The sequence below is a fragment of the Salvelinus alpinus genome, chromosome 30, assembly GCF_045679555.1.
Source record: "Salvelinus alpinus chromosome 30, SLU_Salpinus.1, whole genome shotgun sequence".
Classification (NCBI taxonomy): domain Eukaryota; kingdom Metazoa; phylum Chordata; class Actinopteri; order Salmoniformes; family Salmonidae; genus Salvelinus; species Salvelinus alpinus.
In genome coordinates, this window is record NC_092115.1 from 31,937,512 (window position 1) to 31,954,867 (window position 17,356).

General features: G+C 39.8%; 1 protein-coding gene across 2 annotated transcripts in view; it reads right to left on the reverse strand.

Moving 5' to 3' along the window:
• Positions 1-529: 529 nt before the first annotated feature.
• Positions 530-17,356, reverse strand: part of LOC139559723 (myosin light chain kinase 2, skeletal/cardiac muscle-like) — a 40,605-nt gene continuing 23,778 nt past the window's right edge. For both annotated transcript variants that reach the window (XM_071375979.1, XM_071375978.1), the window contains 11 exons: positions 16,863-17,191; positions 16,208-16,313; positions 15,041-15,134; positions 14,151-14,260; positions 10,334-10,475; positions 10,118-10,188; positions 9,853-9,981; positions 9,500-9,652; positions 6,202-6,280; positions 2,867-2,924; positions 530-2,558 (listed from right to left, as the gene is read on the reverse strand). In XM_071375979.1, the coding sequence (XP_071232080.1) occupies positions 2,868-2,924; positions 6,202-6,280; positions 9,500-9,652; positions 9,853-9,981; positions 10,118-10,188; positions 10,334-10,475; positions 14,151-14,260; positions 15,041-15,134; positions 16,208-16,313; positions 16,863-17,191 (1,270 nt within the window). In that variant the 3' untranslated portion in view covers positions 530-2,558; position 2,867. The remainder of the gene's footprint in view (positions 2,559-2,866; positions 2,925-6,201; positions 6,281-9,499; positions 9,653-9,852; positions 9,982-10,117; positions 10,189-10,333; positions 10,476-14,150; positions 14,261-15,040; positions 15,135-16,207; positions 16,314-16,862; positions 17,192-17,356) is intronic.

Sequence of the window (17,356 nt, forward strand, 5' to 3'; positions counted from 1 at the left end):
TTGTCAAGGAAACAGCAGGTGTTCCTGATGTTTTGTGCGTTCAATGTATATCTACATTGAAATCCTGAGTAGGCTACGGATTTCTTTCCTGGTTTTACTGCCCTCTACTGGACACATGTGGTCAATGGAATTTGAAACCCATTGGGATTGGTTGAGCCTCGAAGCTACAGGAGCGACAGTCAGGAACCCAACAAAACACCAACACTGTGATTGACAGAAACTCAGAACTAAAGTTTTGTTCTTACTTAATGTTGGAAATACAACACAATTTGAATACGTTTTAAAGAGAATTGAAAAGACGTTTTAAATAGAATTGAAAAGACACTTGTGATAATGTAGGCCGTCATTGTAAATAAGAATTTGTCCTTAACTAACTTGCCTAGTTAAATAAAGGTTAAATACAAAATTACAACACTTAAATGATAATAAAGGTGTTTTTTCTTTCGCTGTAATATTTATTTCAGTTTTAATGCTCCACAACTTCAAAAGAAACATTGAATTCAAAATGTGTTTCACTCCATTGCTGAGATCAGATCATTATTGTATTTTTTATTGTACTCTATCCTTCAAAACAATGACAATCAATGTTCAACGGACTTAAAAAGACAGCAGTTTTACTGTTTATACAACTGTAAACCTAAGATACACCATAGAGGAAATTATTAAAAAAATTGAATATATGAAATACTAGCCATATTTAATTCTAATAGCTAGTATACTTTCCAATAGCCAACATTCATGGAAGGTAATAAAGTAGTTTAATTTTTAATTACAAAATGATAACATGTGGACAAGCATTGAGAAACAGTTTGAACAAATATTAATAGTAGCAATGGAAACATTTATGCACAACCCTACACATTGAAATAATTATGTATAATGTGTCATGTATGTACTATAATTGGTTTTACTGAGCACATGAAAGCAAAAAGCATGCTTTCATTAAATAAAAAGTAACAAAGGCAAAATATTTTTTTTCCACTGAAAAAGACTTGAATTATTTGAATATAAAGTAAAACTGTTATATATATATATATATATATACACACACACACACATTAACAAAATATAATGAAATAATGCAGGGTATGACTACAAGCAAAAAAACATAACTTCTAACATGGTATTTTCTCTTAAGTGCTAGGATTAGTTTTGATAAATTCATCTGATTTAAACAAATAACAATATAAAGTGCTAGAGCTTATGAAAACTGACCAGACAATATCCATTCAACCCTTTTCATACTGTAGATTTACAAATATACTAGAACATGGATAAAACGTCCCAAACATTGTCCGATTATTTTAGATTTAAATGTATTAATATCCTTGCTTGAATTTCGGCCTTTTTTGTTCTGTTTGTGTGAAATCAAAATGAGTCATCTCTGAAACTCAACCCTTAGAAGCTGACCCTAAATCTGGGAGGCCAATCATCTTGTAATAAATATTCCTGCGCAAAGTACATATTTTTCCAAAATACAATATAGAATATCAACAGGATTTGATATTCTATAATTCTATAATGGATCGAATGATTTCAACAAAATGAAAACAGTATATCAATGCTTTCCCAGACTCAATACTAAGTACTCCAGGTCTGCATTAAAGGTTTAAGCAAACATCTACATATTTGATCTATTTACACCCAATATCAAGAGAGCACAAAACAAATAACAAACACGTGACATTTGTCTATCTATCAGTCAAGTTCAACGGAAGAATCCTTTGGTTTGATAAATACACACAGTCAGAGGAAAAGTGGGGTACAGTACTCAACATGGAACTCTTTCACATTAGCAGAAGATGAAATGAAATGGAGAGCAGCATCCCAGCAGAAACATTGAGATGCAATGTGGATAACTGATATGGAAGTACAGCAAATCAAGATGGATTCACACATGAGGGAAGAGAACAGTAAAACTGTACGACAAGGAAACAAACAAACTTTGGCTAAAAGTAAACATAGTTTTATCTGGAATCTAGTTTGTCTGACAAAATCAAACCCCCGAAGTATTTACAAGATACTAGGTTAGAGTTTGGTGTTATGTCATACTAACCTTGCATTGCAGATGACATTCACATGCTGTACCTAGTATACTATCTTTCACTACAGCCTCCAGTCTTCTAAGCTTTGGCATCACACTGAAATAGCACTTTTACAGTACATGACAACCCATTCAAAAAAGTACAGTACGACTGTCAGTTAATGTTTCCACTAAAACCAATTCCTTCTTTTTGTCAAATTTTTTACCTATCCTTGGACATACGTGCTAAAAACAACAAAACAGCATATCTAGTGAGCTAACAGTTCAGGTAACATGTATCGTCCATTCATAACACAGCTACGGTAGTTCTATAGGTGTACAGACAGGTAAGCTCCAGTAATTCTACAGGTTGTAGTTTTACAGGTTGTAGTTCTATAGGTGTACAGACAGGTAAGCTCCAGTCATTCTACAGCTGTAGTTCTACAGGTGTTTAGACAGGTAAGCGCTGGTAAATATGCAGGTGTACAGCAGGCTTGGTCCAGGTGGCCACAGCTGGCGCCGTCTAGTCATCATGCTGCTCAAAACATAATGGGATGGGAAACAGTTAAGTTTCAGCAATGTCAACCTTTTGGGGCTATAACACTCTAATCTGAACTTCTTACTGCCTTTATGCCCAAATATTGAGAAAATGCTTCCCCCTGGTGGTTTTTAGGAGGACATGACTTTATTGTTGAGATTGAGAGCTGAATCCTGACTTGAGACGTAACATGTGCATTTTGGGGAAAATATTCCATTAAACTGTGTAGGGTGTTTACACAAATGTAGAAAAATATGTAGTAGGAAGTAGATACAATTTGTGATGAGGAAGGTTTAGAGACTTACCTCAACTATCTGTAATGGGTATGCATGAAGATCGCCGTGAGCGGTTACACATGTTCTTCTATAAAACACAGAGGCAAAACACTAAGTTAAGTCAATCATCGATAACAATAAGAAACAAAAACACTTCCTCAACTCAGCAAACCAATCAGTGCCTGTTTTAAAAATAAGAACTGCACCACTTCATAATATAGCGGTATTCTCTAAGGTAGTAAGCTGTTTCAAGTGTTAATGTCACATGCACAAGTTACGGTGAAATGCCTTTCTTGCAAACTAAAAAACCCAAGAAAGCAATAATCAATAACAATGCAATACTATAAAAAAAAATACGCATACTATATACAGCAGGGGTCGGCAACCTAAGGCAAGTGTGCCAGCCTTCGATACATTGATTTCAAAATTGCGTTGGTATTCACTGCAATGTCGTAGTTTCCAAGGTATGTCAATCCTGATTAGCCAATGGGCTTTCATGATTTTGCAGGAGTTTCATATTATTAGTTCAGTGCAAAACAACCCACCTCACCTCTCCCGCAAAATTCAAAACCAAGGCAGCATTGAAGATGAGAGATTCGTTTTCACATGTTATCAGCAAAAGAAAAATAAGGCAGATGTCCACTCATTTATTGCCTCTTGGACAAATTAATAATGATTCGTTTTACTGATGCACCGGTCTATTTGCTCTCTTTGTTGTAAAACTGTTGTTTGTCGGACATCAAGTGTGCGGCATCATTTTTGGAACGAGACATGAGAAAAACTTTAAGGATGAGGAGGACAAGGCTGAAGGAATCAAAAGACACAGTCATCTCAAAGATAAAATACATGCCTGTGTAACAGTATAACTTTAGACCGTCCCCTCGCCCCACACGGGTGCGAACCAGGGACCTTCTGCACACATCAACAACAGTCACCCACGAAGCATCGTTACCCATCGCTCCTCAAAAGCCGCAGCCCTTGCAGAGCAAGGGGAACCACTACTTCAGGGTCTCAAAGCGAGTGACGTCACCAACTGAAACGCTATTAGCGCAGACCACCGCTAACTAGCTAGCCATTTCACATCCGTTACACCTGTGTCTGCCAGAACTGTTGAAAGGCACGTTACCGAGATGGTTGAAAATGTATAGGAGCAGCAAACTGTAGCGTCAAAAGATGCACCTGTGTGGCTCTTGATGAGAGTTTGGATGTGAATGACACTCCACGTCTGGCAGTTGTTGCAAGATACTGTGACTCAGAGCAGGTACGTGAGGAGCTGCTTTGTCTATAACCCATGCATGGTACTACTAAAGGTGGAAGACGTAGCAAAAGCCTTCACAGATCATTTTGAGGAGAGAGGTGTCGATATCAAAAACATATTCACTATTACACCCCACTATAGTGGGGAAACAAAGGATTGGGAAAGCTGACTGAAGATAAGATGGCCACCCCGTGGTTAAATGTCACTATATAATTCACTAAGAGAATCTGTGTTCCAAGATCAAGCCTGCGGTGCTAATGGAAAGCTCCTCTGTTTAGCGAGCTATGGAATTCTTACTTTGATAGATATTCAATAGACACAATTAGTTGTAATGCACATATGAAAATCCTTACTGGCATGCAGATCGCTAGAAATGGTAAGATAAATAGTAAATTGGCACTCCAAACAAAAAAGGTTGCCGACCCCTGATATACAGGGACAGCTCCAATACCATATTTACAATGTGCAGGGATACTGGAGTGATGGATGTAGATATCTATAGGGGTAAGGACTAGGCAACAGGATAAAAGATAAACAGAGTAGAAGCAGCTTGTACAGTGCCTTCGGAAAGTATTCAGACCCCTTGACTTGGTCCGAGCGCTCCGAGACAGGATTGTGTCGAGGTACAGATCTGGGGAAGGGTACCAAAGAATGTCTGCAGCATTGAAGGTTCCCTAAGACCACAGTGGAATCCATCATTCTTAAATGAAAGAAGTTTGGAACCACCAAGACTCTTCCTAGAGCTGGCTTGCCAGGCCAAACTGAACAATCGGGGGAGAAGGGCCTTGGTCAGTGAGGTGACCTAGAACCCGATGGTCACTGACAGAGCTCTAGAGTTCCTCTGTGGAGATGGGAGAACCTTCCAGATGGACAACCATCTCTGCAGCACTCCACCAATCAGGCCTTTACGGTAGAGTGGCAAGGCAGAAGCCAGTCCTCAGTAAAAGGCACATGACAGTCCCCTTGGAGTTTGCCAAAAGGCACCTGAAGACTCTCAGACCATGAGAAACAGAATTCTCTGGTCAGATGAAATCAAGATTCAACTCTTTGGACTGAATGCCAAACGTCACGTCTGGAGGAAACCAGGAACCATCCCTACGGTGAAGCATCGTGGTGGCAGCATCAATCTGTGGGGGTGTTTTTCAGAAGCAGGGACTGGGAGATTGATCAGGATCGAGGGAAAGATGAATGGAGAGATCCTTGATGAAAATCTGCTCCAGAGCGCTCAGGATCTCAGACTGGGGCGAAGGTTCACCTTCCAACAGGACAACAACCCTAAGCACACAGCCAGGACAACGCAGGAGTGGCTTTGAATGTCCTTGAGTGGCCCAGCCAGAGCCCGTACTTGAACCCGATCGAACATCTCTGGAGAGACCTGAAAATAGCTGTGCAGCAACACTCCCCATCCAACCTGACAGAGCTTGAGAGGATCTACAGAGAAGAATGGGAGAAAATCCCCAAATGTTTATTTTTTTACCTTTATTTAACTAGGCAAGTCAGTTAAGAACAAAGTCTTATTTTCAATGACAGCCTAGGAACAGTGGTTTAACTGCTTTGTTCAGGGGCAGAATGACAGATTTTTACCTTGTCAGCACTGGGATTCAAACTTGCAACCTTTTGGTTACTAGTCCAACGCTCTAACCACTAGGCTGCCTGCCGCCCCATAAATTCAGGTGTGCCAAGCTTGTAGCGTCATACTCAAGAATACTTGAGGCTGTAATCTCTGCCAAAGGTGCTTCAACAAGGTAAAGGGTCTGAATACTTAAATTAGCAAAAATATCTAAAAACCTGCTTTTGCTTTGTCATTATAGGGTATTGTTTTATAGATTGATGAGGTGGGAAAATAATGTTGAATAATGAATGTATGAATGTAGAATAAGGCTGTAACCTAACAAAATGTGTCAAGGGTTCTGAACACTTTCCAAATGCACTGTAAGTGAGTGGGTGTGCGTGTGTGTAGAGTCAGTATAAATGTATGTGCATATTATGTACAAGTGATCAGATGATGGAGTGAGTGTGTAGGGCCCTGTACGGGTGCATAGAGACAGTGCAGAAATAAAAGGTCAATACTATTGTTCTCTATAAGGAGTGAGTAGGTGTCCTGTACCTTTTCATGAAGTCGGTGATGGAGGACTGGGTCAGAGAGCCATGGATGCCTCAATGCTTCAGAGGCACCTATCCTCCAACTGCACAATAACACACAAACACAAACAGTGAGATAAATGTATATACAGATGTAAAGCTCTGTCTCTTGGCAGACATTCCCCTTATAGATAGATTTTAATATATTGCAAAATATACTTTATATGTTAAGCAATATATTCTGGAATAAGGCGGATGTATGCAGGGGAGAAAGTAAGGTGGCCCGGTACGGCGTCCTGGCAAAATAAATACTGTAAGCCCTTTGAAGTGATTGTTTGACAAGCAGATGAAAACATCATGACTGGTTGGGTTTATGCCACAATACAAGCTAATACGTTTTTCAAAGTTAAATGAAAAATCTTTATAATTGGGACCATAGAGATGCTATAGAATTTATAGGGATTCTACATTTTATTCTATGATTAGGTCCACACGGCCGGCCCGCCCATTAGGTAGGATTAGGCAGCCTCCTAGAGTGGCAGTTTGACGAGGGAGACCTTTTCCGAGCTAAACTGACCAAGACGCACCTCCAACAACACATAACACCTCACATTATTCTGTCTAAAAACAATGATAACTTCTCTCACCCAGTGGCATGAGGGCTATTTAGGTGAGCGCTGATGCCGCCCCTTGATAATCAGTGTCCACTTTGTCCATGCCCAGCGCGCCTCTCCAGGGTGCTGTTAGAGAGACGCAGCGCTGCGGTGCTCTACCAACGCTCCATCAGATTCATTTAACATAAATGATGTAGCATACGGTGGAAAGAGTAGTAGCCTATGTGGTTTTTCTGTAGCTCATAGACTGGAGACCAAATGTATAACAATGTCATGAGACAAACACTTTTTAAATCATAAACTCATTAATGAGGAAGTCAAAGAAAAAGGCAAGTCGGCAGACATCAGTGTTGGATTGGCTGCGACATAATCAAACAGAGGTGGACAGCAAACGGAGATGAAAGTAAATCATTTCAACAATTGTCTTCATTTAATTCGACTTCACTAACAACAATAGGGCTTTGCTAGAGTCTATTTTCCTATAAAAAATATATATTTTTAAATGGATTTTATGTTGCTCTGTGGGATGTTCAATGTTTTGGATACCTTTTTATAACCCAACCCTGATCTGTACTTCTCCACAACTTTGTCCCTGACCTGTTTGGAGAGCTCCTTGGTCTTCATGGTGCCGCTTGCTTGGTGGTGCCCCTTGCTTAGTGGTGTTGCGGACTCTGGGGCCTTTCAGAACATGTGTATATTTACTGAGATCACATAACAGATCATGTGAAAAATAAAGTCCCCCTAAAATAAAGTCCCCCTGTGTGCAATCTAACTAATTATGTGACTTCTGAAGGTAATTGGTTGCACCAGATCTTATTTAGGGGCTTCATAGCAAAGTTGGTGAATACAGATAGACGCACCACTTTTCCGTTTGAATTTTTTTTCATTTCACTTCACCAATTTTGACTATTTTGTGTATGTCCATTACATGAAATCCAAATAAAAATCCATTTAAATTACAGGTTTTAATGCAACAAAATAGGAAAAACTCCAAGGGGGGTGAATACTTTTGCAAGGCACTGTATGCCATACCCTTTGTTAAAGAAAAGGTTAAAAAGGACACCTATTGTTAGCTTTAAATCTTGAAATAAATAAATAAAAGGATCTAGATAATATAAAGCATTCCATAACAACTCCATGATGCCTTATTCTAGAAACAAGCTTTAAAATGCCCACAAAAGACGTGACTGTGATGACATTCTGAAGCTGAGCTGTGGCATTCAATATTCGAGGAGACAAAACATTTACTCTGATATTCTGTCCCTATTATTTGAGCCTTTCACTGTCGGAAAAGAGATGTTTAAACCCAGGCAGCTTTAGGGAAGCGCTTCTGTTGTTGGGTTAAAAGGATCCTCCCCTTGTTTTAAATTTTCGCCAAAAAAACATACCCAAATCTAACTGCCTGTAGCTCAGGCCCTGAAGCAAGGATATGCATATTCTTGGTACCATTTGAAAGGAAACACTTTGAAGTTTGTGGAAATGTGAAAGGAATGTAGGAGAATATAACACAATAGATCTGGTAAAAGATAATACAAAGGAAAAACCAACCGTTCGTTTGTATTTTTTTGTACCATCATCTTTGAAATGCAAGAGAAAGGCCAAAATGTATTATTCCAGCCCAGGTGCAATTTAGATTTTGTCCACTAGATGGCAGCAGTGTATGTGCAACGTTTTAGACTGATCCAATGAACCATTGCATTTCGATTAAAAACATTGTCTCAAGACTGCCCAAATGTGCCTAATTTGTTTATTAATATATTTTCATGTTCAAAATTGTACACTCTCCTCAAACAATAGCATGGTATTCTTTCACTGTAATAGTTACTGTAAATTGGACAGTGCAGTTCAATTAACAATAATTTAAGCTTTCTGCCAATATCAGATATGTCTATGTCCTGGGAAATGTTCTTGTTACTTACAACCTCATGCTAATTGCATTAGCCTACGTTAGCTCAACCTTCCCGTGGAAGTGACACTGATCCCGAAGAAGTTTGCAACGGATGAGTAGCCAGCAGTTGAAGCTTTAGATTTACTGCCTCGGTTGAGTCTCTGTCTGGGTGGAAAGGTAACTTTTGCAGTGCATTCTTAGATGCATATGGATGTCTAATATTTAACTATTTGCAAAAATCAACCGTTTTGTTGCCAACAAGACACTCTGGTTTAACAATGGAGAAATATGGTAAGAATGCCTATTTCACTGTCCATTCTTACCTGAGACTTCTATTTATTATCCACCTTTCTTGAGACTTTTTCTCTTGATTGCAAGCTGATTTTCCCCAATCAACGCACAAATAAATATAAAACGAATTTAATAGAGACATTGGTGATTTTATAAGTCTAATCAGAGTGAAAATATTAGGATACGTTATTGACATTGAACTGATTATATAGCTACTAACCAGATGTGTTAAATATTTTGTTTAATTTGTTTGCATAGGCCTATGAATTGGCCTGCTATTATGTTCTGTTCTACCGACTATTAGCTGAGAAGAAAATTAGCCCAAGGCCAAACCTATTGCCAACCCCTGCTGTACAGTATTCTAGTTAATGTGGGGATAGGAGGGGTTGTGGCAATTTTTTGTCTCGGTGCAGCAGAATGTCCAGAGCCACTCTAGGCCCATAAATGTTTTGGGTGTATGCGCGTGCACATATAGGAGGTACCGTACCGGGAAGAAATTCAATATACTTTCACCCCTGGATGTATGATACCTTTTATTGACGATGAGTAGTTTAGAGATGAAGTCTTTGGCTTCCTCTGAGATGTCTGTAAATTCTTTCTCGTCAAAGTTCCACTGGCAGGCAAGGATGTTGTTCAGAGTCTCAGGGTTATTGTCACCCAGGAAAGGACACAGACCGCTGAGACTGTAGAAGGAGAGGAAGAGCCTTCAGTGTGTGTGTGTGTGTGGGTGTGTGTGTGTGCGTGTGTGTGTGTGTGTGTGTGTGTGTGTGTGTGTGTGTGTGTGTGTGTGTGTGTGTGTGTGTGTGTGTGTGTGTGTGTGTGTGTGTGTGTGTGTGTGTGTGTGTGCGTCTGCGTCTGCGTCTGTGTCTGTGTCTGTGCTTACAGCATATATGTAATGACTCCCAGACTCCACATGTCGGTGTTGAATGACACAAAGTCATAGTTGACAACTTCTGGGGCCAGGAACTCTGGGGTGCCGAAATTCACTCGCAACTTCTCTCTGGGCTTGTATCTGGGAGGAATACATGTTCATTTTGAATAGGAATCTATCAATAGAAATACAATATTATAATACTGCATGCAGTGTTACATCATATCATCTAAAATTATATGAATGAAACAAAGATCAATGTGAATTTGAAACCTACTTTCTGGCAAGTCCAAAGTCAATGATCTTGATTTTATTTGTGACTCTGCTCACACATAGAATATTCTCCGGCTGAAAGACAACAAAAAGGGAAACGCTTCAAGGTGAAAAAATATCAGACACAGGTAGACAAGTGGTTATCTGTTGTGCACAATCTGTGTATTGCCATGCTCTCAATAACATCACTGCCCCTGTCAAATACAGTGTGGTTGTTTACCTTGAGGTCCAGATGGAGGATGTACATCTTGTGCATGTGCTGCAGGCCCTCACAGATCTGCCTGATGAACATGACCGTGTCCAGCTCCATCAGAGTGTAGTTCTCGTCGATGATCCGGTCAAAGAGCTCCCCACCATCCACACTGCGATCACACACACAAAAACCCATTGTACACTCTCAGAAAAAAGGGTATGGTTAGGGTACAGTATTATTCTCTGGGGTACAAAAATATAAAAATACGCATAATGTACCTCCAGAGGTACACATATGATCTCACATGGTGCTGTTCAGTACCTTTCAGGGTACATGTGCAGATAATCTAGTTTAATGGTACATTATTGTATCCAATATTTTTTATATAAAAAGGTACAATCACTGGAGGCATAGCTTACTGGCTTGGCATGGCTTTCAGTTAGTTATTTTTGCCCACCCGTGAGTGGAAGTGTTGTGTCTATGGTTATATTAGTTAAAGTTTGAGCATGTCTGCTGCATGTTCTAAAGTCTTTATTAAGGCTTACATAAGATCATGTCACCATAAAGAGCTGTAATCAATATTATAGCAACCTGAACACAACACTGTGTGACCTTGTCAAGAGGTAATCCTCTTGGACCTCTTGGAAAAATGGTTAATGTGTTGGCTTGACCCAGTCCCGGTCGGCGCTGCCCTTTGAATTTGATACACTGGTGTCAGAAGTGGGATGGCGGAGAGGCGTGTACACATGAGGGACTTGGTATAGAGAAGAGGTAAAAAAAAATCCACTTAAAAGAAACAAACAGCTTTGTCGCTGTGGTGGTACTCTAAAAATAAAAATGTGTATCTTATGTCTCTTTTAAGGTCTGAACTGAAAGGGTTAATGTGATGGGCATTCTGAGTCTTTCCATGAGCTGGTTCATTATGCTCCGTTCACATAAAAGAGAAGCTGATTAAAAATCTACCTACAACCATGCACTTTTTTTATCTCTTATGTAAAGCACAAAAAGTAGTCTACCATTCCGTTAGATTGTTAAATGCGATTTTATTCATTTTTTACTCACTTCTGGTGTGGACCAGAATGACGGACTCTCCCCACTATTTTTGGTTTCTGCAGTGAAGATTCACCATCTACAGATAATTATCTTGTAAATTATCTGCAGATATTCGTTGTTTGAGCTCAAAAAGCAGTAGTCGCAGTACGCAAATCAGGGAACCAAATAAAGGTCTCTTTCACCGATGCAATTCGGTTCCCGACATTCACCAAAAAGATGCAATCAAAAGAGCTGTTTATTGGCGAGCGAGCCAACACTGAAGGGTACAATTATGTACCTATAACTAAGGGTACAATGAATGTACATTACAGGGTCACTATCAAACTGGGTAAACTTACTGTGATTGTTGTAATAAAAAAATGCTTCTTGGCAAAGAGCAATTTCTCAAGCAAGATTTTTGCTACGACTTTCTCGGAGTGGTGAGGGAAAAAATGAAAACTAACTGTTTAACTTTCACAACACAATAACTGTTAGATCTCTGAAACATTTTAACAAAGATGCATTTATTGATCACTTGAGTAAAGTCAATTGGGACCCGGTACTTATATGTCTAGATATGGATAAAGCATGGGACTGTTTCAACTGTTTCTTAAGCATTGTGGATAAAGTGGCTCCATGGAAAACTGTAAGAATTAAACAAAGAACTGAACCCTGGATGAATCAAGAAATCCTTGAGGCCATTAAATCAAGGAATACCACATTTTGAGAATATGACAGAAGCAAAGAAGATGATGCTTTCCCTAGACACAGAACCCTAAGGAACAAAGATAGTCAGATGATTGAAGATGCCAAAAAATCATATTTTAAATGCAACATTTGTGAGAAAAGGAATAATCCTAGGAAGTTGTGGCATTCCCTAAAACAGTTGGCATATAGTGATAAACAGAAACAAATTGCAAAAGCTTGGGTCTTGAGGTTCAAAGGACAAATTACGTTTGACAAGGAAGTGGCAGCTAAAAATCTCAATACATTTTTCACAACAGTTGCCTCAGATTTAATTTAGAGGATACCTGGTTGTACTGGAGTGTATGGGGAGGGTCAGGACCCAGGCCATTACTCCAAGATGATTGTACAAGCTGATGCATTTTCCTTTACAGCAGTGTCTCAGGCTTGAGTTGTCAAGAGACTGTTTGAACTAAACTGCTCTAAAGCTACAGGCCTCGACAATATCCCTGACAGGTTTTTAAGATATGGTGCTGAATTTATTGCCCCCTTTGTCACCCATTTAATCAACATCTCTATTGAGCAGGGAAGAGTTTCCACGCATAGGAGACGTAATAGAGTGATCCTATCCACAAGAAGGGCAGCAAAACACACATACTATAGACCTGTATCTATTTTGAGTGTGGTGTCAAAAGTGCTGGAAAAAGTAATTTATTAACAGATGAATATACTATCAATAATAATATTTTATACAAATTACAGTCTGGTTTATGAAAGTCCCACTCCACTGACAAGTCTATTGTTTTCAACTGACTTTATCAGGACATTTCTGTGGAACGGTAATGCTGGATCTGCAGATGGCATTTCACAAGGTTGATCATAGTATCATGCTTTTGGTTTTAACAGCAGGGCCATTGACTAGGTTAGATCCTATTTATCAGGTAGAGACAAAATGGTGGATGTTAACGGAAAACTTTCTAGTGCAGTGGTCACCAACGTTTTGTCAAGATCACTTTCACAGCCAAAAATACAAGTCGAGATCTACCGCTCAGATTTTTTTTTAAACATGACTTACATTTTTTTTAACATTAACCTAATAAAAACAGTTCTGTCGGAATGAGATTTGTGCAATAGGCCAAAATATATTGATGTGACACCCTAAAGACTCTGGCAGGTGCGCTAGTTCAGTGTCACTTTGATTCTGCGTACACATCATGGTTCACCAGCAATCCCTAAACATCTAAAGAATAAAGACAGACCAGCCAAAACAAACTGGTGAGGTTTTTACTTAAAACCTACTCATCTGGAGGTCAAGCATTTTAATCAGCTAGAGAAAAGGGTCATATTAATTCAACTTGGTCTGGTCCATAGAATCATTACTGACTCAGCCTCTAGGTACCTATCAAATCATTCACTTATATTAGAGATGTCCACCAATACAACACCAGAGCCTGATATTGCCTGTTTTAAATTCAAGAGTCTATTTGGTAAGAACACCTTTTTATATACCGTTGCTGTTGAGTGGAACGAACTACCACAGCAACTCAAATCCATGCCGACCACAATCTCATTTAAAAAGAATGTCAAAAGCTGGCTAATGATTGAGCAATATATATTTTTCTCATGTCTGTATGTAATATGTCTGTATTTATGTAATGTATCTGTATCTATGTAGCCTAATGTTGTAATGCTTTTGCACCATGGAATTTAGGGATTACAATGGAAATAAGTCGGACGTTTTTGTGAAATCCCTGTCACTTTTAAAAAATGTATCTATTGTGTGTGTTTACTTAACTGGCAAATAATATCTATCAATCAATCAAATTTACCACCTGTTGATGTCACCAGGCAGTCCAAAACTCCATCCCACAAAAACAGGCTGAAATTTCAGGTGGCCTTTTCAAACAGCTCTTACACTAAAAGGGCATTGTCATTTTCACAATTTCACAGTATTATTCAAACCTCATAGTGTATAAATGTATATAAAACACAGAAAAATCAAATTTTTGACTGCACTGGTCCTTTAAAGATTGAGAATTATGAGAAGGAACATACAGCAAGGTAGAAAACCATAGAGATTCAATATAATGCTGATAATGTTCCATTTCATTCTGTGGAGGGAACGTACTATTCCAGCACCAGGATGATGTCATTCCTGGACTCGTAGGCGGCGTAGAGCTGGATCAGGTTGGCATGGTCCAACTGGTTCATGACCGTGATCTCATTCTTGACCATCTCCTGCATGCCAAACACACACCAACCACACAATGAGAAGTGTCAGATGTTCACTCACAGCTAGCAGGCAATGTACGTCTCTTTTCTGGGTCAAATTAAAAACATCTGAAGAAATATATTCCCCATCCACGTAGACTGAAATGGCCTTAGAGCATTATGTTCTGATGTCTACTTCCACATTTTGAATAGAAAGCAAAGTAGGTCAGCATTCAAAAAGTCGTTTTCAAGGAAGCTACAAGGATGTGTAGAGGTTTTTACATGCATGCAAATCATGTAAAAAAATGTTTTGACTTTGTATGTAACGGTTTTCCTCCTCCTCTTCATCCGAAGAGGAGGAGTAGTGATCGAACCAAGGCGCAGCGTAGTGAAATGACATGATTTATTAAATAAACAAAACAGACGAAAACAAACTATACTTGATAACTAATAAAACAACAAACGATGTAGACAGACCTGAAACGACGAACTTACATATAACGTGAAGAACGCAAATAACAGGAACAGACTACATGAAACGAACAAACCGCAAACAGTCCCGTATGGTGTAACATCGACACAGACACAGGAGACAACCACCCACAACGAACACTGTGAAACAACCTACCTAAATATGACTCTCAATTAGAGGAACGCCAAACACCTGCCTCTAATTGAGAGCCATACCAGGCAACCCTTAAACCAACATAGAAACAGACAACATAGAATGCCCACCCAAACTCACGTCCTGACCAACTAACACATACAACAAACTAACATAAATAGGTCAGGAACGTGACATTGTACCTTTTCTTTCGGACTCCGGGCTTTGATGATTTTGGAAGCTAGGGTGAGACCTGAGGAGTTTTCCATGCATTTGTGCACCTGGCCAAAACGACCCCTACGAGAGAGCAAAGATAAGTAAGGTGTCTTCAGTTCAAAGTTTCTGAGTTACACCTGTCTGTGTCATTTTATAATTTATAATGGGAACGTTTCAACACAACCACACTCCCTCGACAGGGGTCAGAAAGACTTGCCAAAACTATCACCTGTAAGTCACAAATCCTAGAATGTTACACATCAAGATAATACATCCCCTGAATTGATTGGGATCTCACGGTCAGAACTTGAACTATCAGAACTATTTTATCAGTATGTCCTTAAATACAGAATCAGATCGCTTCCAATACAGGAAAGTAATATCATTTTGTGAAGGTATTGTATTTTGTATTGATTTCTCCTTTATTTCAATAGATGAGAGTAAGAGGCCTCTCTTTGAAGATTTGGATTAGCGATTAGCTGCCAGCTGGCAGAGGAGGTATGGTTTCACATACCCTGAAGGCTTCGAGTAAAAATAACTTTGAAGCTATGAACCAGGGGAGAGGAGAAGAGAGGAGAGTTGCACAACTCAACCTGTCGAGGACCTCTCTCTTCTTCTCTTTGATATAGTCTAGTTTGGTCTTTGATCTAGGTTAGATACGTTTTTTTCCCGTGGGTACAGTTCCAAAAGACCCATTGGAGAATTGACTAATTTATAATAACTCAGTATGATGCAGAACAGAGTGCGACGGAGAGTAGTCGTTGATAGCCTGTGCTCCCTGAGGAACGATAAGCCTAAGCAGACATTATTTTACATTACTAGTTGAAACATTGCAGGAATAAATAAGAGATAAGATCACTGTTTTTGTCAATCGCACACAAGGAACTAATTAAATGTACTTCTGCTTTTAACCCAACCCGTCCGAAAGAAATACAGTACATACATATAGGTTTTTGGAGAGGTTTGAGCAGCTACCACACTGGGCGCCCGGGGAGCTGTTGTTGTGCGGGGTTAAGTACCATGCTCACGGACACAATGGCATCTAGGACTTGATACTAGTAACGCTCCGGCTGCTGGCTCGCCTCTCTAAACCTTAGGCAACCTGCCGCCCTCAAGTCCTCATGTATCGCTAGGAACAGGATTGGAACACTTACCCTCCTAGAATCTCAACTCTGTTGATGGTGTAGAAGTTGTTGATCTGGTTGGGTTTGGCCGACACTATCCGATGGTTGAATGGAGCTGGTGGAGGAGGACTTTTGTCTAAAGGGAGGTATGAAATACATAACAATATATTCTTATTTATTTATCCTTCATTTAACCAGGGAAGTCACATTGAGATTGATATCAAGTGAGCCCTGGCAAACAGTAGCATGGAGGGGAAATATAAGCTGTATTGTTAATCAGTTAACATGTGCTCTTGTAATGGTACCTCAGGATTGTCATAATCAAGTTATCACCCTGTGCTTACTCACACCCTGTGGTAAACATGACAGAAGATACAAGGTTGGTTATGCAAACTTCAGTTCTCTCGTACTTTGCTACTCCTAGAGAGCATGCTTTTCTGTCCAAATCCAATAAGGTTATGAATATTTTCTACAGAAAGAGATAATTGCCACCATATCAGCAATCTATTGGATTTCATATTAGGCCCGAATCCTAAGATATGTTTGCGTAATTCCAGTCTTCCACTGAGATCAATGTGTGATTTATGGAATCGTGTGCACATTTCAAATGAATAAGATTCCACCCACTTACCACCTTTCCGCCAGACTTAAAGCCACGGTACCCCATAATGATGCTGGTCCTCACCAATGAAGAACGGTTCCCCAGTAGACTGCTTGCCTTCTGTGGCCTGATCTTTCCCCAGCCTCTTCTTCAGCTCCAAACGGATATCCACCCCGTCTGCCTTGAAGACGCCCCTTCCCTCATCCTCTGGTCTCTCTGCTTCTTCCTCCTCCTTCCTCTCCCCCTCCCTCTCCTCCTCCTCTCCTTCCTCTACCCGACTCTTCTTGTGGTCCTCTACTCCCAGGTCTTCCTCCATCACCCGACGCTTACTGCTGGTGCCGCCCTCCTCCATCTGGTCCTGTTTTGCTGCCTCCAGAGACAGAGAGGAAGCACTTTTGTTGTGGTCTTCACAGCTGGAACAGACGGACATGTTTTAGAAATGTTTTAGAAAATGTGGAATGTTGTTTCGCATGTGTGTATACGTGGAAGAGAGGGGTCAGCACATAAAGCACTATTAAAGTAGGGTGAGAGAAAGGTAGAGTAAGATAGTGTGAAAGGGGGACAAAGAGAGAGAAAGA